The following is a 23,220-nucleotide window of genomic DNA, read 5'->3' as shown; positions in this document are numbered from 1 at the left end:
TATCCCTGGGGGACAGGCCTGCACTCCTGGGATGCTACCAGGATGTCTGGGGAGCCTGCCTTCTTGGGGGTGCTGGGCCAGTGTCTGCTGCTCATTTTCACATCCCAAGCCCTGAAGACGGGTGGGCTTGGTCTGTCCACTCCCGCCAAAACGAGAAAACCTCCAGCCCTCTGTCTTATACCCCAGCTAATGTGGCACACATGACCAAGCCCTGCCTGAGCAATTCCTGTCAGCCCTGTCACCAGACTCCCAGCCTGGCTCACATCAGGCCACTCACACAGGCCCAAGACTAGTGGCCAACTTCTTTTATTGCAGAAGGTACAATGAAAATGCTGGGCCCTCCGCTGGCTCCCTAGGGTGGCACGGGGGTGTGTTGTGTGTGCAGTCAGTCCCTTCGAAGGTTTTTGAGCCGCTCCTCCAGGTCTGCGTCTGCATCGACTAGGGCGGAGGCTGCAGCCTCTGCTTTCTTCCCACTGGCAGCCACACTGAGGGAGCCTCCAGTGGAGGGGAGGTCTGCAGAGAAGGGGGGTTAGGAAGAGAGCCCCTGCTGGAAGGAGTAATGCTGGGAGAGGGAGGGTCTGCGCGATGGCTGAGCTGCGCGCAGGACAGGGCCCAGGGTCTCGACACTCACTTGACAGCTCATCGGTCAGGCTCAACCCCAGCTCGTCCAGGACCTGGGCTACAACAGCGTCACTAGGTAAAAAAAAAAGAACTATGAGGGCCAGGCACCCGGAGGGCCAGGCATCCCCTCTGTCCCCACCCTCCTGCCTCCTGTCTCCAAACCTCTCCTCTTCATCGTCCTCGTCACCCATGGCATCGTCAATGGCATCGTTCATCATCTCCTCCTTCATGTCCATAATCTCCGCCTGCCGCTCGAACTCCATCATGATCTTCTGGATCTGGGGCAACTTCAGCTGGAAGTGGGAGGAGGGTGAGTCTGGCCCCTGAGGTTAGCAGGGGTAGGGAGGGGGATCGGGAGAGGCGCACCTGTCTGTTCATGGTGCCCATGGCCTTGGTGACGCCCTTCATGGCTTGTGCCATTGAGTTGTTAGACTTGAGTGTCTGGATCTTGAGGGACACAGCTTGGATGTTGGCCCGCATCAACACAAACTTGCGCACGTACCGCCTTGTGCGCACCAGGTCTCTTGCCATGATACGCACAGCGTCCTGCGAGGGGACAGAGGTGGCAGGGAGCCAGCCTTGGGAGTGTGCTCACTGCCACTCCACCATGCCCACTGAGGCTTTCAGGGGCTCCTATGTGCCTGCTCCCACTGGCCACTGTTCCCTCTCGCCCTCATGCCTCTTGGGTCACCACTGCACAGACTCCTCTGCGGCCTTCTCATCTCTGCTCCAGAAATGAGAGGAAGAAAGGTGGGGCCACCCTTGAGGGGTCCTTTTCTCTCCATGTCTATAGAGTCAACACCCATTCCTGAATTTCTCTCCTGGCCAAAGAATGTGTGTCTCCCTCCACCTCACACAGGCCCTCACCTCAAGTACAGGATCCTGATTCACACACGAACACTTCCAAACCTCACCTTTTCACTTCCTCCCCAGAGCTCTTCCTTGCTTTGCCCATCCCAGGAAATGGCGCCTCAACCCAGCTGCTCAGGCCAAAACTCTGTTGCCCATCAAAGGTGCTGCTCCCCAGCGGTTCAGGCTGTGCCCATCTCTCTGCTCACTGGCCCCCAGGGCCAGTGCATCCCATGCCACGTGGGCTCCCACTGTGGCCCACGATTCCAAGTGGTCTGGCCCACATCCACTCCTCTGAGCTCACCCATCACTCTCTCATGGAGCATCTGCTCTTCCATCTGACACACTTGCTGTTCTATCTGACACACTTGCCACTTGGATTTTCACGGGCTCACTCTCTTCCTTACTCAACGTTTGGCTCTGTTACCACCTCCACAGAGGCAGCCTTTTGGACCCTGAAACTAGGGAAAGCCCCACTCAACCCTTCATTTCCCTAGAAGCACCTCCCTGTTGGTGCTCAGCATGTCCAGTTTGCTGCAGCCCCAGTGTGTGAACAAGCAACAGCACTGGCCTGTGTCCCAGGCTGTGCCCAATCGAGCTTACCATCTGGCCCTGCTTGGCCATTTTCTTGATGTCTGCAATGATTTTCTTCTCCTGGGTCTCTAGCTTCTGTCGCTCACGGTCCAGCTCTCGCATGGCGCGGTTCAGGGCGCGCTGGTTCTGCCGCAGCAGCTCCTCCGGCGTCTTCCGGCGCCCAAATAGCAGGTCCATGGCCGCAGGAGCCCACCGGTAGGACTGGGGCAAGTGTGAAGCCTTACTGCAGAGTGGTGTGAGGCCCAAAACGAGGGCATGAGGCAGAGCTGGGGTCACACTGTGTATGGGCAGGGACAGATGGGGGCTCCCAAAATGGAAAGGGCCGAGCAGGGAGAAAAGGCGTGAATGGAAGGCCAAAAGAGTGGAGTCTGGAACTTGGGTAGCCCCAGGGACATGAGTGGGGACAACGTGCCCACCCCAACCCCTCCTCCATCACAGTGCCCCCACAGAGGTTCAAGGCTTCCACCTCGTCCTGCAGACCCTGCGATGAGGCCCTAGCGTGTTCGGTGGACTGAGACTGGAGATGGCCGTGTTTGGGCTGACGGGGGTAGGGGGCACTTGGAACCCTGAGCGCCAAGGACAGGGCACTTGAGAGGGTCCCTGACAGGAGGAGGTGGAGGCTGCGAGTGCTAGAAACAGGGTGGATGGGGGCGGCCCTGAAGCTGACAGCGTATGCATGGAATTCGGTTTGGGGCGGGGGTCCTAAATGCTGAGGGAATCTGGGCGCGGAGAATAAGGTTGGGGGGCGTTGCGGACTCCTGTACAGAGGGAGGGATGCTAAGTGTTGGGGTGCCTTGTTCACGCAGGAAAGCCTGGGGGGCCATTCGGGGTGTTGACCACTGAAGGCAAGACAGCATGGGGTCCTCTGATGGTAAGGCCGAGTCCCAGAGAGGGGCGAGGCCCTCGTACGCCGCCACCCACGCGTCCACCCAGGGCCCGCACCCCAGTAGGGGCCACTCACCGGAGTTGCGACAGGGACTCGCTTCCGTTTCCGGGTCACGCTCTTCTCGCTGGGAGCCCCGGAGCGCCCACCAACAGACCCTCGGTTCTGTCGCGTCGGCGGTCGCCGCCGTTTCCGGATTAAACCACCTGACGTCACACGCCCCGCCGGCGCCCGGAATGCTGGGCGGGGACAACAGCGCGCGTGCGCACGCGCCGGGGACCAGACCGGCCCCAGGCGCATGCGCACCAGCTTCCGTGTCCCTGCCGCAGACTCGGTGTTCCACAGGTTCAAGTCCAGCCTGAGGGAGCCGAGCCACGGCCGGAGTCCTGGTCCTTGTGGGGTTGGCGCCCTTCCGGGCAGCCACCCGGAGGCCCTGCACCCCACCACGTTACCCACTGTAGGGCCCAGCTCATCTCAGGGACCCAGAACTCTCGCTGATGTTTCTGGACCTCAGGCACCCGGTGGCACCAGACAGCGTTCTCCTCGTCAGGCCCTCCCATGGCAGAAGGGGGCAGAACAGGAGATGGTGCGGACTTTCTTGTATGTTGGCTTACTGGCCAGGAAGCCTGTGGTTACTGGATCCTGCCCCTCCTTTGTTCCGGAGTGGGATTCATCCCACCCTGCCCGAGGCCTGGGGCTTGGTCCCCTCACGACTCCCAGGGCTGCCCCAGGCACTGGGCAGCCTGCTGATGCGGGGGCGGGGGGGGGCCCCCTAACGCCACCTGTGATCACACAACTCCCACCGCGCTTGCTGCAGGAGCCCTGGTGGACATCACCTGCCCCTCCCACCCCACAAAAGGAAGAGGCAGAGGCCATGCAGTAACATTCCCCTTTAATAGCCTGGCGGGACCTCCAGTGGTGCAGGGGTGGGGTGCCGGGTGCCCAGCCACCCTTGGCCTCCCACCCCAGAGCCCAGATTAGGGGGGCTGGACAGCACCCAGCGTGGGGCTAGACAAGCCAATTCATTTCCCATCGCTGAGCGGGTCGGGGGAGGCAGCGCCGACCTCAATCACATGGTGGTTTAAAAAAAAAAAAAAACTAGGAGCGGGTGGCAGGGAGGGGTGGCAGGTCAGGGCATGGGATTCCCCCACCGGCTGCCCCATGCCCCCCCCCACCTGTGGCCCCCAATAAATATTTGCAGGGGACGCCGGGGCTGGTGGCCCTGGCAGGGGTGTGTATGCGCCAGCCCTATTTCAGGCAGCGCTCGAAGTAGGTGGAGCCAATATAGCCACCCCGCATGGAGCGCTGCACGTTCTGCTCAAACAGCCTCCGGTTGTTCTGCAGGACCTCGGCGGCTTCCTTGTTCAGTGGGTCTTCAGGGTTGGGCTCCTGTGGCCGGTATGGGTGGGGGTCAACAAGCCCAAGGGGCAGAAGTCCAACCTCCCCCAGCCCCAGCGCCCCCGCCCCTACTCACCAAGAAGAGATACTGCAGGCCATAAATTATGGAGTTTATCGTAAGGACTGGCTTCCAGTCCTCTCTGTGGGCAGAGAACATCATGATCAGGGGCTGGTGAGTGGGAAGCCGCCAGAGGCCCTGCTGGGACCGGACAGATCAGGCCCAGGGCACGGGACAGTGCGGATGGGAGAAGCTAGCAGGAGGGTGCAGAGAAGGACAGACCATGGAGAAAGCCAAGGTCAAGCCACGAGGAAGAAAATGTGGAGATGAAGAGACAGAGGAACACGCACCACAAGGGGTAAGGAATGGACAGAGACTGGTGTAGTGCAAGGCCATGAAGGGTGCCTGGCAGGCAGGGCTGGGGGGAGCTGTGGAGGGCTAGTGCCCTCACCTGAGAATGTTGAGGCAGACGTTGCCCTCGAGGTCAATGTTGGGGTGATAAACCATCGTCTCACACTTCACCTTGGGGGGGTCATGCGGGTAACCCTGGCCCACCTGGCTCCAGGAAAAGAGAGGGGAGGTGGATAGGTGCCCCAGCAGTGCCTGGCCGGGGCCTCAGCTGTTGCTTCCTCAGCCCAGGGAGCCACCCCGGCCCACCGAGACTCACCTTAAAACTGAACACAAACTTCCCGCTCTTGTAGAAGCCCTGTGAAGGAAAAAAAGAGGAGCTGGGATCCCATCCAGCAAGGCCTGGCAGGTGAACCAGGTATCCCTACTTGAGGTGGGGCCACCCGCCGTGCCTGGGAGTCCAGCTGAGTGTGCCCTCACCTCATCAGGACAGATAACCAGCTTGAAGTTGAGGAGGTCGTCTGGATCTGAGAAGCTGATGTCGCACGTCTTGGGCAGATTCAGCTCGTTTATGTCTAGGTTTTCACAGCAGAAAAGGGAAACAGAGACAAAGAAAGAGGGAGAGAGAGGAGGGTGTTCAGAGCAGGTGCAGGTGCCAGCAGAGCCTCCATAGCCTCCTCCAGGACCCCAGCTTTGTCCTGGGCAGTGGGACACATCCCCAACCCTCTCCCTGCTCTTTCTGCTCCCCAGTCTCCAGGCAGGCTCTTCTGGATCTACAGAACACCACAAACACACATGTTCAATTGTGGCTGTGCTTGAGCTCCTGGCCCAGGGTAAGTTCCAACTCTTCTGAATCCACAGCCCTAAGTCCCAGCACCCAACAGCTGGGTCCCCCCGCAACCCAGCTCCTAAATGCCCCCACTCCCATGTGCCCTCCAAGAGCCTCTGACTACCCCACACCCAGGATCCCTGGCCATAACCCCCACCTTCTAGAGGAGTCCCCAATTATCTGCCCAAACTCAAAGACCTTTTTCCCCCTCCACACCCTAAATCATCCCCCCACCAATCCCTGGTCCCCAAGATCCATATACTCCTCTTTCTGCTTATCATCCCAAACCCAGGTTCCCATCTGACCCCCAGATCTGTTAGTTCCCAGCCCTCCTACCTTACACTGTTCTGACTATAAGATTTCCAGCATCTCCAGCACCATGGTCTAAACCCAACTCTACTCCTATCTCTAATCTCTGGCACCCACTGTCCCTCCCTCCTCCTCCTGTCACCCTAAACCCCAAATTGCCATGTGACGCCCCCCCCAGACCCACGAAACCCAGGCCCCAGAACGTACTTCACCACGCCTGACTCTGATTCCCACTGACCCCAGCATAAAACACTAAATCTCCCACTCGGATCCTCAATCCTCGGCCCCCACTATCCATATCTCCTCTGCCTTTCACCCAGGTTCCCGTCTGACCCCGCAGACTCTCGAGTTCCCGGTCCCCCCACTACACTGCCACCCTCAGATTCTCAGTCCCTAATATCAGACATCTGGCTTTTCAAATACCTTCAGTGCCCCATCCTCGGCCCCGCATCTCTGACCACTTCAGTGACTATTACTCCACCCCTGATCCCTCAATCCCCAGGCCCTGATCTCCGATCCCCACATCCGCGGCCCCCCCATTTCTGACACCTCTGACCCCTGGCGACCGCATTACCCCAAGCCAGGCCCTGACCTCCGACCTCCACCCCCATCCCGACTCCTTACCCTTCTGGATCCGCAGCTGCGCCGCCGACGCCTTCTTGCTGCTGCCCTTGGTGCCGCCCGCCGACTCCTCCTCCTTCTTCTGCTGCTTCAGCGAGAACAGCTTGATCATCCTGCCGCCGCCGCCGCTGCCGCCCCTGCGGGGCCCGGGACCCCGGCCACCCGGCCCCCCGCCGCCGCCGCCCTTGCCGCCTCCGCCACTCGGACCCGCCGCCGCGGCCTCTTCGGCTGCTGCCGCCGCCCGCCCGGCCTGCCGCGCCGCTCCGCGCCCAGCGCGCGGCCCGCGTCGGCTCCCGTAGTCGGCTCCGGCCTGGCCCGGCGCCTCGGGCTCGCTCGGCAGCACTCGGGCCCACTCGGCTGTTCTCGTGTCCGCTCGGCCCCGCCCCCACCCGCCGCTCCCTCCTCCCCCTCGCCCGCCCCGGTGTCCTCAGGCCCAGCGGCGGCTGCGGACGCGGGGTCCTCAGGCCGCGCCACTGGCCCGTTCACTCGCTCCCTTCCCGAGGGGGTTGCGGCTCGGGTCGGAAGAGGGAGGCGGGGGCTGCGGTGGCGACGGCCGTGTACTGGAGGAGGGTCGGCTTCCGCGGCAGCAACGGCTTCGGCGCGGAGGTCCGCAACGGCCTCGGGCGCCCCACCGCTTCGGATATTTCCGCCGCCTGCCCGCTTCGGCTCTTTCCGCCCGGCCTGCGCTGTGCGCCTGCGCAGCCGCCGACGCCACCGCCCCGCGTTGCTCCGCGATGGGACTTGGGGATCGGGCTCCTTCGGCTAGGCTCGAGTATTTCCGTTCGCGCAGGCCGGGCCGGCCGGTCACTTCCGGGGACGCCCGCGGGTCCAGGGAGTGGGGCGGTGTTGCCGCCATCTTTAAGTGGGGCAGATGCGGGCAGCTTCGCTTGCGGTCCAACCATTCCCACTTGCACTTGTGCAGACGGCGGCGTAGGCGGGCCAAACGAAGTACTTGGCCCCGGGGTTCACAGACTGAGGCTGGGTCAGGTCAGAGCCTGAGCAAGGCAGGGGCGTTGCCTAGAGGATGCGTGGTCCAGCACTTTCGGTGTCCCATCGCAAACCCAAAGAACCCTCTCGCAGAGAGTCTGGTTGAGGTAAACTAACAAATAAAACGTGTATTGTGTCAGAGAGTAGGAAGCACTGTGGAGGTTTACACAGGCTGACACACTTCGGAAGCGGAAAGTGGGGAGGGCCACGCTCTGCGCGGGTCTACAGTTCCAGCGGAGGTGCCCTACGACCTTCCGCCGGCTGCGCGTGAGATGTGGGCGGGGCCAATCTCCCCTCCAATGACGGCTCAGCGTGCCTCGGCGGGGCGGGAGGAAGCGGCGCGGAGCGGTTCTGCGATTTCAGGCTGTCACCAAGGGAACCGTCAGGCGGTGAGCGGTGCCGCGAGGGCTGGTTGGGGCGGGGGGCCGGGCCCGTGGGGGCGGCGGGGGCTCTGTCTCTCAGCCTGCCCGCGTCCGAATGAGGCTCCTGCCGCACGTCACATCCAGTCGCTGAGGCCACGTGCCGCCATCATACGGACCACCAAGGGAGAAGTAGTAGCGGCGGCCCCGTTGGGCCCGCGCTGGGGGTGGGCAGGCTCAGTCCATGGCCTCCTCTTGGCGAACGACCCCGGCCCCATCCTCACCCCAGGGAGTCGGCTCTACGCCTTCGGGTCTTGATTTGGCGTCCATCCCGGCCCCAGCCTCTTCAGAGGCCCTGCCCAGGTATCCTCGGCGTCTTTGGGCTCCGTGGACTGATCCCAGTGGTGTCTGTGCAGCCGCGCCCCCTTTTGCCCCTTTCCATTCTCTTTCCACCATCCCACACGCCCCTCTTCAGCCCTGTAGTTGTCCTAGCTTCACACTCCCAGCTTCGTTGACTCCCCTGAGAGCTGAGTGCTGGAGAGGCGCCGGAGTGAGGATGGGAGATCAGAAGCTGCAAACGGCTCAGGTTTGGGGCTGACAAGATTGCAACCATCCCAGGGTTCTCAGGCTTCAGACATGGCTGGTCCTGGGACCCAGAGGGCTCTTCCAGACTCAATTTCCCTCTCCCTCTCCGTTCTTCTCATCCGCTCTGCTCTTGCTAATTATTTATTTTTGTACAGGATGTGAGGGTTGATGACCGTACTGTGGTTTCCAGCCAAAGTCTCAGGGGTGGTTTCTATTGGCCAGCCTGGTTCATGTGCCCATCCCCAGGCCAGTTGCTGAGGCCCTTCCGCTAAGGTCCCATCTGGGGATGGGGAATTAGTTCCCTGGAGAGGACTAGCCAAAGCTTGACTCACATGATCTCTGATCCTGTGGCTTCCCCACCGTCCAGTGGGGGAAGACTTGACCATGCAACAGAATGCTAGGCAAAGGGGGCCATGGTTTCTGGACCAGGGAGGAGGGGATGGCCTCATCCCCCTCATCCCCTCAACCCAGGGGGCTGGGTTGGAAGTGGTGCAGCTAAGCTGTATATTCCTTGTCACCTTCGTGGCCCCCACTCAAGTGGCAGAGAGGCACAGGTGGTTTTGGTGGCAAAGGTGCCTGTGGCCCTTGGGCCTGCAGCCTCTTAGGATGCAACCTAGGGCTTAGCGCATGCAGAGGTCCTGAGGGAAGCTGGGGCCAGTGCCTTGGAGGGACTGGGCAGAGCGTGGCGGGTGAGTTGTGAGGGTGGAAGTGCACGTAGGGTTGTTAGCGTAGCCTCTGGGAGCTGATACTGGGAAGAAAGTGTCTGTTTGGGGAACGAGGGAGCAGGAGTAGGCAGGGAAGAGAGGCTGGGTGCCATGGGCCTCCAGGCTGGAGATGGACGGCTGGGATCAGAACAGTGCTGGGGGGTGGAGAGAAGTGGATAGATTCGGGAGGCTGGGCTTCTGGTGAGAATAATTGGATGGACGTGGCATGGGGAGGCTGGGCTTGAGAGTGAACAATATGGGCTCAGGTACAGACAGTCCAGGGACAGGCTGGCTGGGCACTGTTGTAGCTTTCTTAGATGACCAGTACTTAGGTATTCGTCTCCTGGGTTCCTCATATGGCTCTGGCCAAGTGGGGCGAAGTGGTCATTCTGTCCAAGCCCTCAGCCCTTGATGATAGTATGGTAACACTTGGGTTCTCGACCTGCAACCACATGACTGGATTGCAAAGGTGTGCCTGACCAGCTGCAGAAATGACCTTTCATGGGTGGCCCTCACATAGCTGTTCATGTTGACTTCTTCTCAGAGGGTTGTTTTGGCAGGTGGGTCCATGGACTTCTCAAGGCTTCGGGTGTGGGGCCCTGGCCGGATGTCTCCATGCTTTTCATGTTTGCTGTAATTTTTCCTGTGTGGAATTTCATGTTTTTATGTAGTTGTGTCTGCATAGATTTCCCTTCATGATTAACACGAAGATGATCAAAGATGAGAGCTTTCTTGTTTTCTTTGTTTCAGATTATAAAAGTCATACAAATTGTAAAAAAAATATATATATATATAAGCCATGTTACAGGATTTATAAAGTTCCGGCAACATTCCTCCAACCTGAGACCACTGGCTACCTCAGTGTTCATTCATGTGCCTTCCCTGATCTGATTCTCCCAGCCCCTCCCTGCCTTCCTCTCCCCTCTGATTCTACAGATTCTAGACCAGGTTTCCTAGAATCCCCTTTGTGATCAGAGAGAACCGTGAGTGCTGTCAGAGGGTCCGGGGACGCCCCACCCCTGACTGTGCCACACAGGAGTGCCCCTGCATGGGGGGGCTGCTGACTTTGCCAGACGCAGTAGATGCCAGAGTGGCTCTGGTCTTGGCTAGGGCTAGACTAGCGGGGAGGTGGGGAAAAGAGAGGAATGGGGGAGGGGAGGAAGGGGGGCTGAGGCAGGGAGCATGCCTTCTCTAGCATGTCTGTAGGAAGCCTCTGGCCCGGGCTGGCTTGTCTTTCCCTGATACAAGGGCCCAAGTCTTGAGGGGATCAGGGTCACTCAAAGTGGCAGGGGCGAGTCCAGCTGCACTTCTGGAAGAAGCTTGGACATACAGGCCTAGAAGGGCTGTTCTGGAACCTCTAGGCCAAGGGCAGGCTGACACCCTCCTAGAGTGGGGTTTAAGTCCCAAGCCAGACCCTGCTGCATGAAGATGCCCTCTTTGGAACTGCCTTTCTCCATTGTCTCTGGCACTTACAGCACCCATGGGTGGAATGGGGGACTGTGTCAAGGCCTGAACAATAGGATGGAAGGGGAAGATACGGCAAAAGAAGCAGTGGCACAGGAAGAGGTTGGAGGGTTCCAGAGACACCGGCCCTCAAGTCTGCAGGACACTGAACTGGAACTGGCAGTATCTGTCCATCTTCATGAAAGCCGCTGCCAGCTGTGCTTCCTGTGACTAGTTACTGAACACACGATAGATACCTCCCACTGTGCGGGAGCCCTTAGGGGCTGTGCGTGGGGCCAGGGAGGGAGGAGAATGGCGCATGATGGCAACGATCACCAGAGGGCTGGGGAACTGGCCTGGGGCTTGCAGCCACCTGCGGGTCTCGGACTGGCTGGAATCTGCGGGGAACAGAGGAAAGCCTTTAAAGAATATGGATTCCCAGGTAAAGCCTTGTAGCTTTTACACCTAAGAAATGGCTCCCTAGGTTTAAAGTTTCATAAATACATATCCTCAGGCCGGCTCTGGCATGCTGGACACCAGTTTGATACTTCAGCACCTGAGGATACTGGCTGCCAGTCCACGTCCTCATCTGGCAGTTGGCTTGGCCGGCAGACGTGTGGGTCGAAGGGAACATGGGCAAATAGTACAGGAGCCGTGGTGCAAGGAGGGCACCCCACAGATGTGGCCAGGCTCTGCTAGGGGCCACATCTGCAGGGGGCTCTGGCTCTTACAGGAATCATGTGGTTGCAAAGAAAGTGGTGGACCTGTGGGGTGGGCAGAGAGGGACCCAGGCAAGTGGGGAGGAACTGAATTGGTGCAGACCCAGACGCAGGCTCCGTGTACTGTTTATTGAGCACCTACTGGGCACCGGGCCCTAAGAGGGCTGGCTTGTACCCACGTGATCACAGGCCTCACAGCATCCCCGCGAGGTAGGTGTTCTGCAGCCCCCCCCGCCCCCCCCCCCGCACGAAGGAACGAGGTGAGGGCGGAGAGGGGGTGCAGCGCGCACTGGCTACTCTGCACTGTGGACGCGCTGATGCTGGATGAGCTTGGTGCTCTGGTGGAAGCAGCGGCCACAGTCCTGGCAGGCAAAGGGCTTCTCGCGCCGGTGGGTGCGCAGATGCTGCGTGAGCGTGGGCCGCTGGCGGAAGGCTTTGCCGCACTCGGGGCATGCGTACGGCCGCTCGCCCGTGTGGATGCGCCGGTGCTGCGTGAGGTTGGCGTGCTGCCGGAAGCTCTGGCCGCACTCCGGGCAGGCGAAGGGCCGCTCGCCTGTGTGGATGCGCTGGTGCTCGGTGAGCCGCGAGACTTGCGTGAAGCCCAGGCCACACTCGCTGCAGTGGTAGGGCTTCTCGCCGGTGTGCGTCCGCTGATGGCGAGTGAGCTTCAGACGCTGGCTGAAGCGCTGGCCGCACTCAGGGCAGGCGAAGGGCTTTTCCCCCGTGTGCACGCGCAGGTGCTGCGTGAGCGTCGGCCGCTGGCGGAAGGCCTTGCCGCACTCCGCGCAGGCGAAGGGCCGCTCGCCCGTGTGGATGCGCCGGTGCTGCGTGAGGTTGGAGCGCTGCCGGAAGCTCTGGCCGCACTCAGCGCAGGCGAAGGGCCGCTCGCCGCTGTGCACGCGCCGGTGCTGCAGCAACACCGAACGGCGGCCGAAGCGCTCGCCGCACTCCACGCAGCCGAAAGACTTGTCGCCTGTGTGCACCGCCTGGTGCTCCAGCAGCACGGCGCGCCGTGCGAAGCTCTCGCGGCACTCGCTGCACGGGAAGGGGCCTGGGGGCTCCGGCGCGCCAGGAGGCGCCGGGGGTGCCGCGCCGGGGCCCGGGGGGTCGCCGTGGATACGCTGGTGCTGCAGCAGGTTGGAGCGCTGCCGGAAGCTCTGGCCGCACTCGGCGCAGCGGAAGGGCTGCTCGCCCGTGTGCACGCGCCGGTGCTCCTCCAGGCGCGCGCTGCGTACGAAGCCTTGGCCGCAGTCGCCGCACACGAACGGCCGCTCCTCGGTGTGCGTGAGCTGATGGCGCAGCAGGTGCGAGCTGCGGCTGAAGCTGCGGCCGCATTCGCCGCACACGAACGGCCGCTCTCCCGTGTGTATCTTCTGGTGCCTCAGCAGGTTGCTGCGTTGGCTGAACACCTTCCCGCACACGTCGCAGCGGCCACCTCGCACGGCTCCGGCGCCTGTGCTGGGGCGACCTCGACCCCGGCTCCGGCCCCTGGCGGCACGCCAGCGAGCGGCGGCGAGCCCGGGGCCCACGCCCTGGCGGGGATCGTACGTGGGGTCCTGCTCACCTCCCGGGTCGCTGGAGAGCACCAGCGCGTGTGAGAAGCCACCTTCGAGGGAGGGTGACTCGAGTCGGCCCGTGAGGCTGGCCACGCCGAGGTCCCAGGGGAGGTGGATGTGGGGGCTCACAGTGTCTGGGCCAGCAGAGATGCTGTCCATCTGGAGTGTAAACCCTGCATTGCAGAAGGGGATCCACTCATTCATGACAGAGAACCCACTTGTGCCCAGAGCCACTCCAGCCCTGCAGAAACGGTGCGAACTAGAGCGACCTGAAACTGACCAAGGAGGCAGACAGAAGTGACGTGGGCAGGGGCAGGGGTTGTATCTGTGCAGGCTTCCCTAAGGAGGTGACAATAGGACAGACCCTTGCAGGAGGTGGAAGACTGAAAAGCTGGGGACAGGCTTTCCAGGTCTGACTTAAGTTTGTAAAAACCGCCTTTCTGGAAGGGCTGTAGGGCAAAGGTGGGGCAGGTGGCCCTTGCACTGTCCGGGTGGGTGATGATGGTTTCCACAAATGCAGAGCTGTGGGTGGGTCTGAGGGAGGCTGGAAGTGGAGCCAACAGGAAGGGAATAGGGCAGGGGACAGAGGCAGGGAATGCAGGCAACCAGGACTTTTGTCTGCCGTGCCTTCCTTGAGATGCCACGGGACTCCCGAGGGACAGAGGGCACGCACAGGCTGTGGGGCACAGGAGTCGGGCCCAGTCTGCCGGGAAAGGTGAACACGGGTGCCGTGGTGTGTACATGGCCTATGGAGTCCTGGGCCTGCATGTGATCAGACAGTGGTGGGTGTCTGCGGATAAAAGGAGCAGGTTCCAGCCACGCTGTGAGCACTCCATCATTAGATGTTGGGGAAGGGAGGCGATGTGAGCACAGGCAACGGAGAAGAAGGAAGTTAAAGCAAGGAGACTGGGAGACTAGCAAGGGCTTCAGTAGGTGACAGAAGACCTATCAGATGCCAAAGAAAACTCAGAAAAATTATACTGTGTCAAAGGAAATCATCTGTGCACAGCAAAAACCCTCCGAGTCAAAAGACGAATGACAAACTGCGAACTCTCCAGAGGCAAGGGACTAAGTAACCAGAGTAAGGTGCGCCGGTCAATCAACAAGAAAGACGGACAACCTGACAAACGTGGGGAAAGGGCAGGAAAAGAAAGGAAATGTCACGGATGCTTAAATTCCGTAAAATATGCTCAGGGCCCTCCTAGGAAGCAAAGTGCGTATTAGGGCCGTGCTCGTTACCGTTTCCACAGCCTAACTCCAGGAACCCAAGCATTCGTGTGCACCGCTCGCCAGCATAAACAGAAGCTAGTGTGGCAAAGGGCATCAGAACGTCCAATTTCCCACCCTCTGATCCAACAGTTCCACGTCTAGGTACTTCTCCAGCAGTTGTGTTCCCCCTGTGTGAAATGGTCGGTGTAGGAGGTTTCTCAGTTCTCACTGAAAAGTAACCCAAAGGAATGTCAGTAGGGGCCTGGATGGATAAACAAGTGTGTCCACGGTGAGCCCCAGTGGGCTCTATGCAGCTGTCCAAAGAGGAGGGCGCTCGCTGCTGTGTGTTCAAGTGGGAAGATGCACGAAAAATGTCAGGCGTGGAACAGTGTGAAGATTAAGCATCCACGTGTGTTTTAAAAACGGGAAATGAGTATGCACCTGAATTTGTGTTTGTTCTTCTATGCAGAGAATCTTTCTGGAAGTACGCACAAAAAACCGGTGATGTTGGCTGTTGGGGTGCAGGACCATGTGATACAGGCAGGAGAGGGGCATTCCACTGTATACTCCCTTGTGCTTTCTGAATTTTCTAACACGTGAATGTCCTAGCAATTCAAACTGTTCTCCTGATAAAAGCACTGGCTGCACAGAAGATGTTCGGTTGAGGGCAAGGGGAGCAGCCAGGAGACCTTATGGGGAGGCCAAGGTGGCTGAGGTGAGCTGTGGTTGTCTGGGGAAGAGTGCAGCCTGAGGAAAGAATGGGGCCGCAGAGAAAGAACCCGCCGAGGAGCCTGGGGTGGAACTGCCGGTGTGGCTGGAGAGAGCAGAGAGACTGTGGGGCTGTGGGCTGAGAGAAGCAGGTCCAGGCTGGAGTGTCAGCTACACAGCATGAGGCAAGCCTGGCCAGCCAGCTGAAGACTGAAACAGCAGAAGGGGCATGTATCACATGCTACTCTCTCAGCTTCAACATGCGCAACTGACAGACAGAACATAAGAAAAGAGCTTTCAAAATACGTGGGGCAGCTCCAAAGCAAGAAAGGACGGTGAGATTCAGGAATCCAGAGCCTGGTGCATGGTGCTCTACAGTGCCAAGGCTGTGGAGACTGAGGATGAGAGCCAGGCTCTGTCATGAAGTTGGGGGTTGAGGACATAGCCTGGGTGAGCCCAGTCCATCCATGGACCTTTTGCTTTCATTGAGGCTGCAGAGGTATCTCCACTGAATGGCTAGGGGCCCAGATGAGCCTTCCAGTTGAGTTATGATGGACCCTGTGGCAGTCCCTCACCCAGGATGATGCTTAGGGCAGGGACAAACAAGAAGCCCCCAGAGCTGAGCAGGGCAGGCTGTCCACGTGCACCCAGTGGGAGCATTCACACCCAAGGAAACCAAGCTAACTAACAAGGCCGGAAATAACGTAAGGTACTTGCAAATTCTCAAAGGATGGATCAGTATCCACAAAACAAGGACGCTATGAAAAAAGAATGAGTTTGGATCCTTGTTGATAAAAAACAGCAAATGGGGACTTCTGGGGAATAATGGTATCTATTTAAATTTGTTTCATTGTGCAACAACATTAAAAACCACCATAAAGGTTTTGTTTTATTCTTTCAAGGCATAAAATCTACAGGGATGAAGAGAAGAAGAGAGGAAACAAACAAATCCCTGATATTTTCTACTCTGGAAAGCAAAATGGGCAAATGGTAACTGTACAGCAGACTGGAGAAGGCGAATAGTAAGTCAGCAGTGGGGAAGACTGAAAGAAATCAACCCGTTTTACCGCAGACGTTGAAAAGTTCAGGAGCTGGAGGTACCAGGTACCTCTGGCCACGCAGGTGAAGGGGCAGGGGCACTGGGCGGGCTGGGGAAGCTGTTTCAGAAGCTGAAGCTGAAGCTGGGCAGGGCTACTGCAGGGAACAGCCCTGGGTCTGTCTGCACAGAATTCTGAGGAAGCGGTGGGCAGTGCTGTAGCTGTGACTTTTGGACCTCCTCTCGCTTCCTGGCAAAGGGCTGGGTCGAGGGCGGGAGAGGACCCTGAGGGAGTCAAGGGAGTTAAGGGAAGTCACACTGGGCGCCGCGATGCTAGCCTCTCTCCCGGGATGCTGGCAAGAGGCTAGGAGTGCCTTCTTAGAACACTCAGAGGAGAGAACTGAAGATCCTCACAGCAGGGGTACCTTCAAGCAGCCCAGCCAGACTGCCCTACGACTGCTTCAGTGGCATCCACTCATGCTCCACCCACCCACTCACGTTTCCCAAGAAGTGAGTCTCCTTGGGGAGTGAACCCCTCACCCTCCCCTTCCAGCCCTGATTTGTTGTCCTGGCCGATAAGACCCTCACCCATCTGCTCAGAGCTGCCAGAGGGACCAGAGACCACACTGGGAGAAGAAAGCTTAAAAAACAAGTTATCGTTATCCTCAGAGAAATAAGGAAAGATGTTACAACTGTAAGAATAACAGAAAGTGGTTAAAAAAAATGAACGATCAGGGAAAGAAGACACTCCTGGAAATTAAAACTCTGCTAGCAGATATGCAAATCTCAAAGGAGGGTCTGGAGGCTATAACTGAAGACATTTTCTGGAAAATAGAGCAGAAAGAAAGGGATGGGGAAATCGCAGTGAAGAGAACATTGGAGGATCTGTCCTAGAGTCCAATAACCAAGTAACAGGCATTCCAGAAACAAGAGAACAGAACAATGGAGGGGAAGGAAATCAAAGAAACAATGCAAGCCAGTTTCCCACAACTGAGAAATGTGAATTTCAAATTTTAAGGGCTCACCAACAGTGGTGCTAAAAAATGTTTTGACCCGGTTTCACAGCAATTAAAAAAAAAATGTTTTGAGAGAGAGTTAATAAAAAGAATTCTTCAGCCAAAATTCAGTGTAATACAAATGTGTTTCAGATATGGACCATAGCTCAGAACTTTACTTCCCACACCAGAGTTCACAGGAAGGTTCACCAGAACAAGGGGGTGGGACTTCCCGGGTGGCACAGTGGTTAAGAATCCGCTTGCCAATGCAGGGGACACGGGTTCGATCCCTGGTCCGGGAAGATGCACATGCTACGGAGCAACGATGCCCGTGTGCCACAACTACTCAGCCTGCGCTCTAGAGCCCGCGAACCACAACTACTGAGCCCGCGTGCTATAACTACTGAAGCCCATGTGCCTAGAGCCCGTGCTCCGCAACAAGAGAAGCCTCTGCAATGAGAAGCCCGCCCACAGCAACAAAGAGCAGCCCCCGCTTGCCGCAACTAGAGAAAGCCCGCACGCAGGAACGAAGACCCAACGCAGCCAAAAAAATAAAATAAATAACGAGGGAGTAAACCAACGTAGAGAAGGGGTCCAGGGAACAGGGAGCCTGGCCGACGGCAGACCATTGTAGGCTGCGTGGCTGAGGTGGACAGCACAGGGCATCTGGCCTGAGAGCAGGGAACCGCTCTGTCTTGCCCAGTCCCCACCCTGTGTCAAGGTCCCCCCTGTCTGCCTACCCTGTGTACTGACTGCTGTCCCTCTCTGCCCCGCCCCCCAATCAGTGGGATGCAAGCCCAGAACCCGGGGGCCATCCAGGGTGCCGGGGCTGGGAGCGGACATGGGGAGCAGAAGTCCTGCTCTCAGGAGGTTTTACTGGGGGCGGGGAGCAGCAGCTGGAGGGGCCATGAGGTTAGTGGGGGGCTTGGCTCTCGCGGGCAGGAGATGCTAAAGCAGGTTGAACGCTGCAGGCGATGGAGGAGCTCGGGGAATGCCGGAGTAAGGGGCCCATCTGAGCAGGGCCAGGAGTGGGATGGTCCGGGGTGGTGCTGCCCGTGTGGAGGGCCCCATATAACTCACCCGGGGAGAAGATGCTCCCAGCTTCCTCCTGCCACAGGGCCTCAGGGTGCTCCGTCCATGAGGACCCCTCAGGCCCAGTCTCACTATGGGGAGAGGCCTGGTCCAGTGCCACGCCACAGCCCTGAAACCACAGTGGTCACTGCTCGCCTGTGTCTGGCTAGGCCCAGGGAGGGACCTACCCAACCCCCACCCACTGAGGCTCCCAGAGCAGGGGCTCACCTGGGCCTCCTCAGGTAGGACAGTGGAAGTGGCCTCCTGGGGGTTGGTTAGAGGCCCAGAGTCCAGAAGCTCTGGAGAGGAAGGGTGGGGTCAGGCAGCTCCAGGGGCTCCCCACCCTGCTGCCCTCTTCAGTGGTGTGCCAGGTGCTGGGGTCCAGATGGGGCAAGAGCCGGGTGTAGACTTGGGGCTGGGCATGTCAAGGGGGCTCTAAGTGTCCACACAGGAATGGCAGAGAGTGTGGGTGGGCATGTCTGACACTTGTCTGGGAGGCGGATGAGAGAAGGGAATGCTCCCCGGCACTTTGGGGTCCTCCCTCCGCTGTGCCCACCCATACTCCAGCCTTCTGTCTGCTCTCGAGCAATCGGCTAATGTCCCCCAATGGATCTCCTCAGGGAGTGAACCCCACATGCCTCCCACACCAGGAGACCCCAATAGTCAGCTCCATGCCAGCTGAGAACATGGAAGGAACCACAGTGGTGACAGTTGGGCTTGGCACGCGAGGGATAATGACGGCCACTGGCTGGGCGGGATGTGGGGACCGCCAATGCATGGGCACGTTACCTACCCTCACCTGGATCCTCTGTAACCCCAGGCTCCTCTTTCACCCATAGGCCCAGTGACGACTCCTGTGTGGCCCCACGGGGCATCTCAAGTCCAGGTTCTGGAGTCCGAGGTGTGATTTGAGGGAGGGGCTGGAAGTCGGAGGGCTCCATCTTCTCTGATAGCACCTCCTGGCCTTGCACCTGGACTGTGACCTGGGGAGGTGCCCCCCACCATAAGGAGCTCAGGTAGGGAGTTCATGGGCATCCACCCTATCTTGGGACCCCAGGGGTCCTGACTGACTAGGTCCTGTAAGGACCCATGTCCACCAGGGACAGAGCAAGGAGCAAAGGGACCACCTGCAGTTGCTCTCCTGCTGCTGACACCCACCCTCTCTCCCCACCCTGCATCCCTTGTCCATGCCTCTAGGTGATGGAGGGATGGGCCAGTGATGCTGGCCCTGGAACCCCGTCTGCCCTCACACAGGGTCTGCTGCAGGTGACCACTTCCAAACCACAAGGGGCCAGTGTCTGGCTGAGCATAGCACCTCCCAGGAAGAGGCGGAGATGCATACTGTTCCAGCCCCGACCCCAGGGCCACTGACTCACCCATCTCCGGGGCCCTCCTGGCTCCCGGCGCAGGCCCTCGACCAGGGCAGCGGCCTCCTCAGGGCTGCCTGGCTGCTGTCCCCGCACGCGGGCCTGGATCTCGGGGGGCAGCGCGCCCAGGAACTGCTCCAGCACCAGCAGCTCCAGCATCTGCTCCTTGGAGTGCACCTCGGGCCGCAGCCACTGGCGGCAGAGTTCACGGAGCCGGGCCAGCGCCTCGCGGGGACCCACTGCCTCCTCATAGTGGAAGTGCCGGAAACGCTGTCGTGCAGCCTCTGGGCCGGGATCCCATGGGGCGGCTTCACCCTCCTCCTCAGACTCCTCCAGCTTCACCGTGATGGGCCCCTCATCTTCTGGGGGTGCGTGGCCCGGGGAGCCCAGAGCTGTGGGCCTCATTGGAAAGACCAGGCTGGAGCTCTGAGGCCAGTGTCTCTCCCTGGGGGAGGAATGGGATGAGGCTGCTGCGATGAGGACAGTGGTGACAAATGCTTATTGAGAGCCTACTGGATGCTGTGCTGTTGAATCCCGAGACCTGCCAAGTGGAAGGAGGATGAGGAAACTGAGGCACAGAGGCAGTCCCGTACCAAGGAGCCGTGGGGCTGGTGAGCCCTCGGTGAGCCTCTCTAGCTGGGCCTGTGCAGAGTCTCTGGTAGCCCCCTGTTCCTGGGCTGCTTCTTAGGCCCAGAAGGCACCTCGTCTCTCCCCCAAAGCCCATGCTTCTTCTACATGCACCACCTACCCCCTGCTCTGCATCCCTCTCTCTACCAGGTGAATGCCACCTACAACATCCACTGCCTAGGCATCTACACCACTACCACCCCTCCCCCACCAACGCCAGTCTATCACTGCAGCGTCCAGTCTCCCGCCTTGTCTCTCAGACCACTCCCCTCCCAGCGCGGTTTCACAGCGCAGCCTGACTGCACCTGCCCCACCCCACACCTGTGCAAGGTCACCTGTATGGCCCAGCACCCAGACACCATTCTCCCCCCATTCAGCCCCGTTCTCTGAGCCCGACTTGTCACAACACGCAATGCCCCACTATCTCCTCCGTTTCCTGATTTAGGTGGGACTAGGAGGTAACAGGGGAGTTTTCAGAGGGGAGCTACAAAGGAGCCAAGACCACTGGACTCGGAGCCTGCAAGGAAAGTCGGAGATTCTGCCCAGCCTATTTGCCACGTAACCTCGGCTTGTCGCTGTGCCACTGTGAACCTCCGTTTCCCCCACCCCCACCACACTCGCGCTGCTCCTTATGCAACTGGAGGTACAGTGCAACCTTTGTAGAGAGATCTGAGTTTATTAAGGAAGTGGATTCGATTTCGAGGGCCGCCTGATCCCGTGGGTCTAACCTTCGCTCCTCAAGGTTCCAAGTCAACCTGAAACCCCAGGAGACGGCTGGGCCTCCGTAATCTGGCCGGCCCTGCGGAGCTCCCTGAACTACATTTACCAGAAGCCTGGGCGGGCACCTTCTGCTTTAGGGAGCCGGGACAGGTCCGGGTGCCGCCATGGCAACTGGGGGCGGGGACTCCAGATTCTGTCGCCGTGGCAACGCGCAGTGATTGACGAGCCGCGCGCGACAGCGCTGGGCCCAGCCACGGGGGACACCCAGGCCCCTGTCCTACGCTCCCGATCCCGCTGGGCCGCCGCCCCCGTCCCCGCCCGAACCTTCCCGGTTGAGGGGCCCCCGCCCTCACCTCCGCGCTCAGCGGGCCGCTCCGCGCTCCTGAGCATGCGCACTCGCCGACCTTCCCTCCCCGGCCGGACTATGTCTCCCAGAACGCTCCACGCACCAGCCGGAAGCGCCGCCTTGCCCGTCCCCCACCCTCGCCTCAGTTTCCACCCTCCTCCCGCTGTGCCCCGGGGCAGCGTTGTTCGCAACGATCGGGTCACACTCCGGGCCGCGTCTTCCCGTGCTCCCAGCCTCAAATCCAGGCGTCCAGGCGCCCGTCGACGCGAGCAAGCTTCTCAGGGGGTAACGGGCGGCCGCACCGCCTTCCCAACCGCGCATGCCGCCACCAAGTCTCCCTGAATTCTCTACGGGGCTTCCGGGGATTAGCAGGGCTCTGCACCAATCACGGCCCTCGCTAGGACGCCGTCAGCCCCTGTCTCCATGGCAACCCCCTGTGGAGACCCGGCCACCCCTTCCACCGCCCTCAGGACCGCAAGGGAGCCTCTCCCACTTTCGCCTTGGAGAGAGGCTCGGCCGGCTCCTGTCCGGGAGGAGGTCAGCCAGTCCTCCGCGCGCGTGCGCGGCGCGATGACAGTTTTTTTTTTTTTTTTTGCGCTCGTGGGCGGTAGGCGGGCCCGGGCGTCTTCATGGTAACCAGTGGGCCGTGCGGGCGGTTTCCAGGGCAACCCTGGGTACCGGCCGGCGTCTGAAAGAGGATGGGAGAGGTAGGCTGAGGGTAGAGATGCGGAGCGAGAGAGACAGGACAGACAGACACAGACTCGGGGGCGCGGAGAGTTGTGAGGAGAGACAGTGAAAGTAAGTGAACAGAGACATGGGCAGGACAGAAAGAGACCTAGGTCAGAGAGTCAGGGCTGGGCAGACATGTGTGTCAGAACAGTTAACAAGAGGGAGAGCGATCAGGGCGGGATGGAGAGGAAAGGAGAGACAAAGATTTACAGCGACAAGACGTGCAGCTCGAGATTCAAGGGACAGACAAGGATCAGGAGTACAGAAGCAAGAGGGGAGAAAGGGACAGACATTAGAGATACAGTAAAGTGGATCGAGAGTTTTTAAAGACTCAGAGAAGGGTGACAGCAAGAAGAGAGAAAGACGGAGCGGGAGGGACACATGTTAAGAAAACTTATCCAAAACTTGCCATTAAGAGAAAAAAAGATGACTGGAAGAACTAGCACCGTCTCTACCAAGCCTGCTTCAGGTCATCTGATTCCCTAAGTGAAGCAACTTGTTTTTAAGTTAACTGCTTTTGATCAGAGTCCAGATACTGTGAAGTTAGATGCTAACGAGTAAAAGGTTGATAGGTTGTAAATGCTTTCTGTCCAGTAGAGAAGAGTACCCCAAGTTTTTTGTCACCCAGTAGGACACTAAGCAGGACACTAAGATGCCTGCCCACTGCCCCATGGTGCACTACCGATCCGACTTGGAGCTTTTATTTCACTGTTCGTTCTTTCACCCTTTCTGTTTTCCTTCTCTCTCATCTTCCCGGAACCACCTATGTCATCCTGCTAGTTGCCACCGGAGGTAAATAGATATTTGACGTGTGCTCACGGAGTTTGTTTTTATCTGTTTCGAAAATTATATCTTGACAGTCTAAAGGGAACCATTTCTCCGGAATGGGGGACAGACAGGGAGAAAGAGAAAACAGTGAGACAGACCCAGGAAAGGAAAGGAGGTAGCGAGGATGGTGGGAAAGAAAGAGACCAGGTCTAGGCGCGGAGGCTCCGGTGGGCCTCGCAGTGAGTTGGGCCCTGACTCATCCCGCGTGGGGAACGCGAGCCTCAGCCGGGCATGAGGGTGACCCTCGGGGCGGCTTGTCCAGTCATGGCAGACTACTGGAGGTCACAACCAAAGAAATTCTCTGAGTACTGCAGGTGCTGGATTGCGGACAATAGGTCTAGTGTTGAAGTTCATGAAAGAGGAAAGAATCATAAGGAAAATGTGGCAAAGAGGATCAGTGAGATTAAACCGAAAAGGCTGGATAGGGCAAAGGAAGAAGAGAAGGCATCAAAGGAGTTTGCTGCAATGGAGGCAGCTGCCCTGAAAGAATACCAAGGGGATTTGAAAAGCCTTGGCTTAGAGTCAGAAACTTCAAAGCCAAGCATATCACCAGTAACCAGCACTATCCCATCCGCCTCTGCATCAAATCAGCAAAAGAAAAAAAGAAAAAAAAGACCCTTCAAAGGGCAGATTGGTAGAAGGCATAACCTCTGAGGGTTACCATTACCACTATGATCTTATCACAGGAGAATCTCAGTGGGAGAAACCTGAAGGATTTCAAGGAAATTAAAAAAAGACGGCAGTGAAGACTGTTTGGGTAGAAGGTTTAAGTGAAGATGGT

General features: G+C 58.9%; 3 protein-coding genes across 11 annotated transcripts; all 3 read right to left on the bottom strand.

Moving 5' to 3' along the window:
* Window positions 1-290: 290 nt before the first annotated feature.
* On the bottom strand, window positions 291-3,669 carry CHMP2A (charged multivesicular body protein 2A). Of its 2 annotated transcripts, none has more exons than XM_067721181.1 (6): window positions 3,026-3,669; window positions 2,074-2,265; window positions 988-1,167; window positions 784-914; window positions 632-693; window positions 291-513 (listed from the first exon to the last, which is right to left on the bottom strand). In XM_067721181.1, the coding sequence occupies exons 1-6, from the start codon at window positions 3,245-3,247 to the stop codon at window positions 386-388; spliced, it is 915 nt and encodes a 304-aa protein (XP_067577282.1). In that variant the 5' UTR covers window positions 3,248-3,669; the 3' UTR covers window positions 291-385. The 2 variants fall into 2 exon arrangements, with proteins under 2 accessions (XP_067577282.1, XP_067577283.1); XM_067721182.1 differs by having other exon boundaries at window positions 2,074-2,287; window positions 3,026-3,165.
* A 153-nt stretch (window positions 3,670-3,822) lies between these two features.
* UBE2M (ubiquitin conjugating enzyme E2 M) lies at window positions 3,823-6,700 on the bottom strand. Its single transcript, XM_067721186.1, has 6 exons — window positions 6,454-6,700; window positions 5,172-5,266; window positions 5,011-5,049; window positions 4,795-4,898; window positions 4,422-4,485; window positions 3,823-4,336 (listed from the first exon to the last, which is right to left on the bottom strand). Exons 1-6 carry the CDS (start codon window positions 6,560-6,562, stop codon window positions 4,196-4,198), a joined length of 552 nt encoding a protein of 183 aa, XP_067577287.1. The 5' UTR covers window positions 6,563-6,700; the 3' UTR covers window positions 3,823-4,195.
* Window positions 6,701-9,808: 3,108 nt separating this feature from the next.
* Window positions 9,809-21,401, bottom strand: LOC137215626 (myeloid zinc finger 1). Of its 8 annotated transcripts, none has more exons than XM_067721108.1 (6): window positions 20,890-21,401; window positions 19,199-19,634; window positions 18,616-18,805; window positions 18,051-18,121; window positions 17,832-17,952; window positions 9,809-13,078 (listed from the first exon to the last, which is right to left on the bottom strand). In XM_067721108.1, exons 2-6 carry the CDS (start codon window positions 19,592-19,594, stop codon window positions 11,541-11,543), a joined length of 2,316 nt encoding a protein of 771 aa, XP_067577209.1. In that variant the 5' UTR covers window positions 19,595-19,634; window positions 20,890-21,401; the 3' UTR covers window positions 9,809-11,540. The 8 variants fall into 8 exon arrangements, with proteins under 8 accessions (XP_067577209.1, XP_067577206.1, XP_067577211.1 ...); XM_067721105.1 differs by having other exon boundaries at window positions 19,199-19,730; window positions 20,890-21,397; XM_067721110.1 differs by having other exon boundaries at window positions 18,622-18,805; window positions 19,199-19,730; window positions 20,890-21,397.
* Between the last annotated feature and the right edge of the window lie 1,819 nt (window positions 21,402-23,220).

Source organism: Pseudorca crassidens, chromosome 20 (genome assembly GCF_039906515.1).
Source record: "Pseudorca crassidens isolate mPseCra1 chromosome 20, mPseCra1.hap1, whole genome shotgun sequence".
Classification (NCBI taxonomy): domain Eukaryota; kingdom Metazoa; phylum Chordata; class Mammalia; order Artiodactyla; family Delphinidae; genus Pseudorca; species Pseudorca crassidens.
The sequence above is the reverse complement of the archived record's forward strand: the minus strand, read 5'-3'. Positions and strand labels throughout refer to the sequence as shown.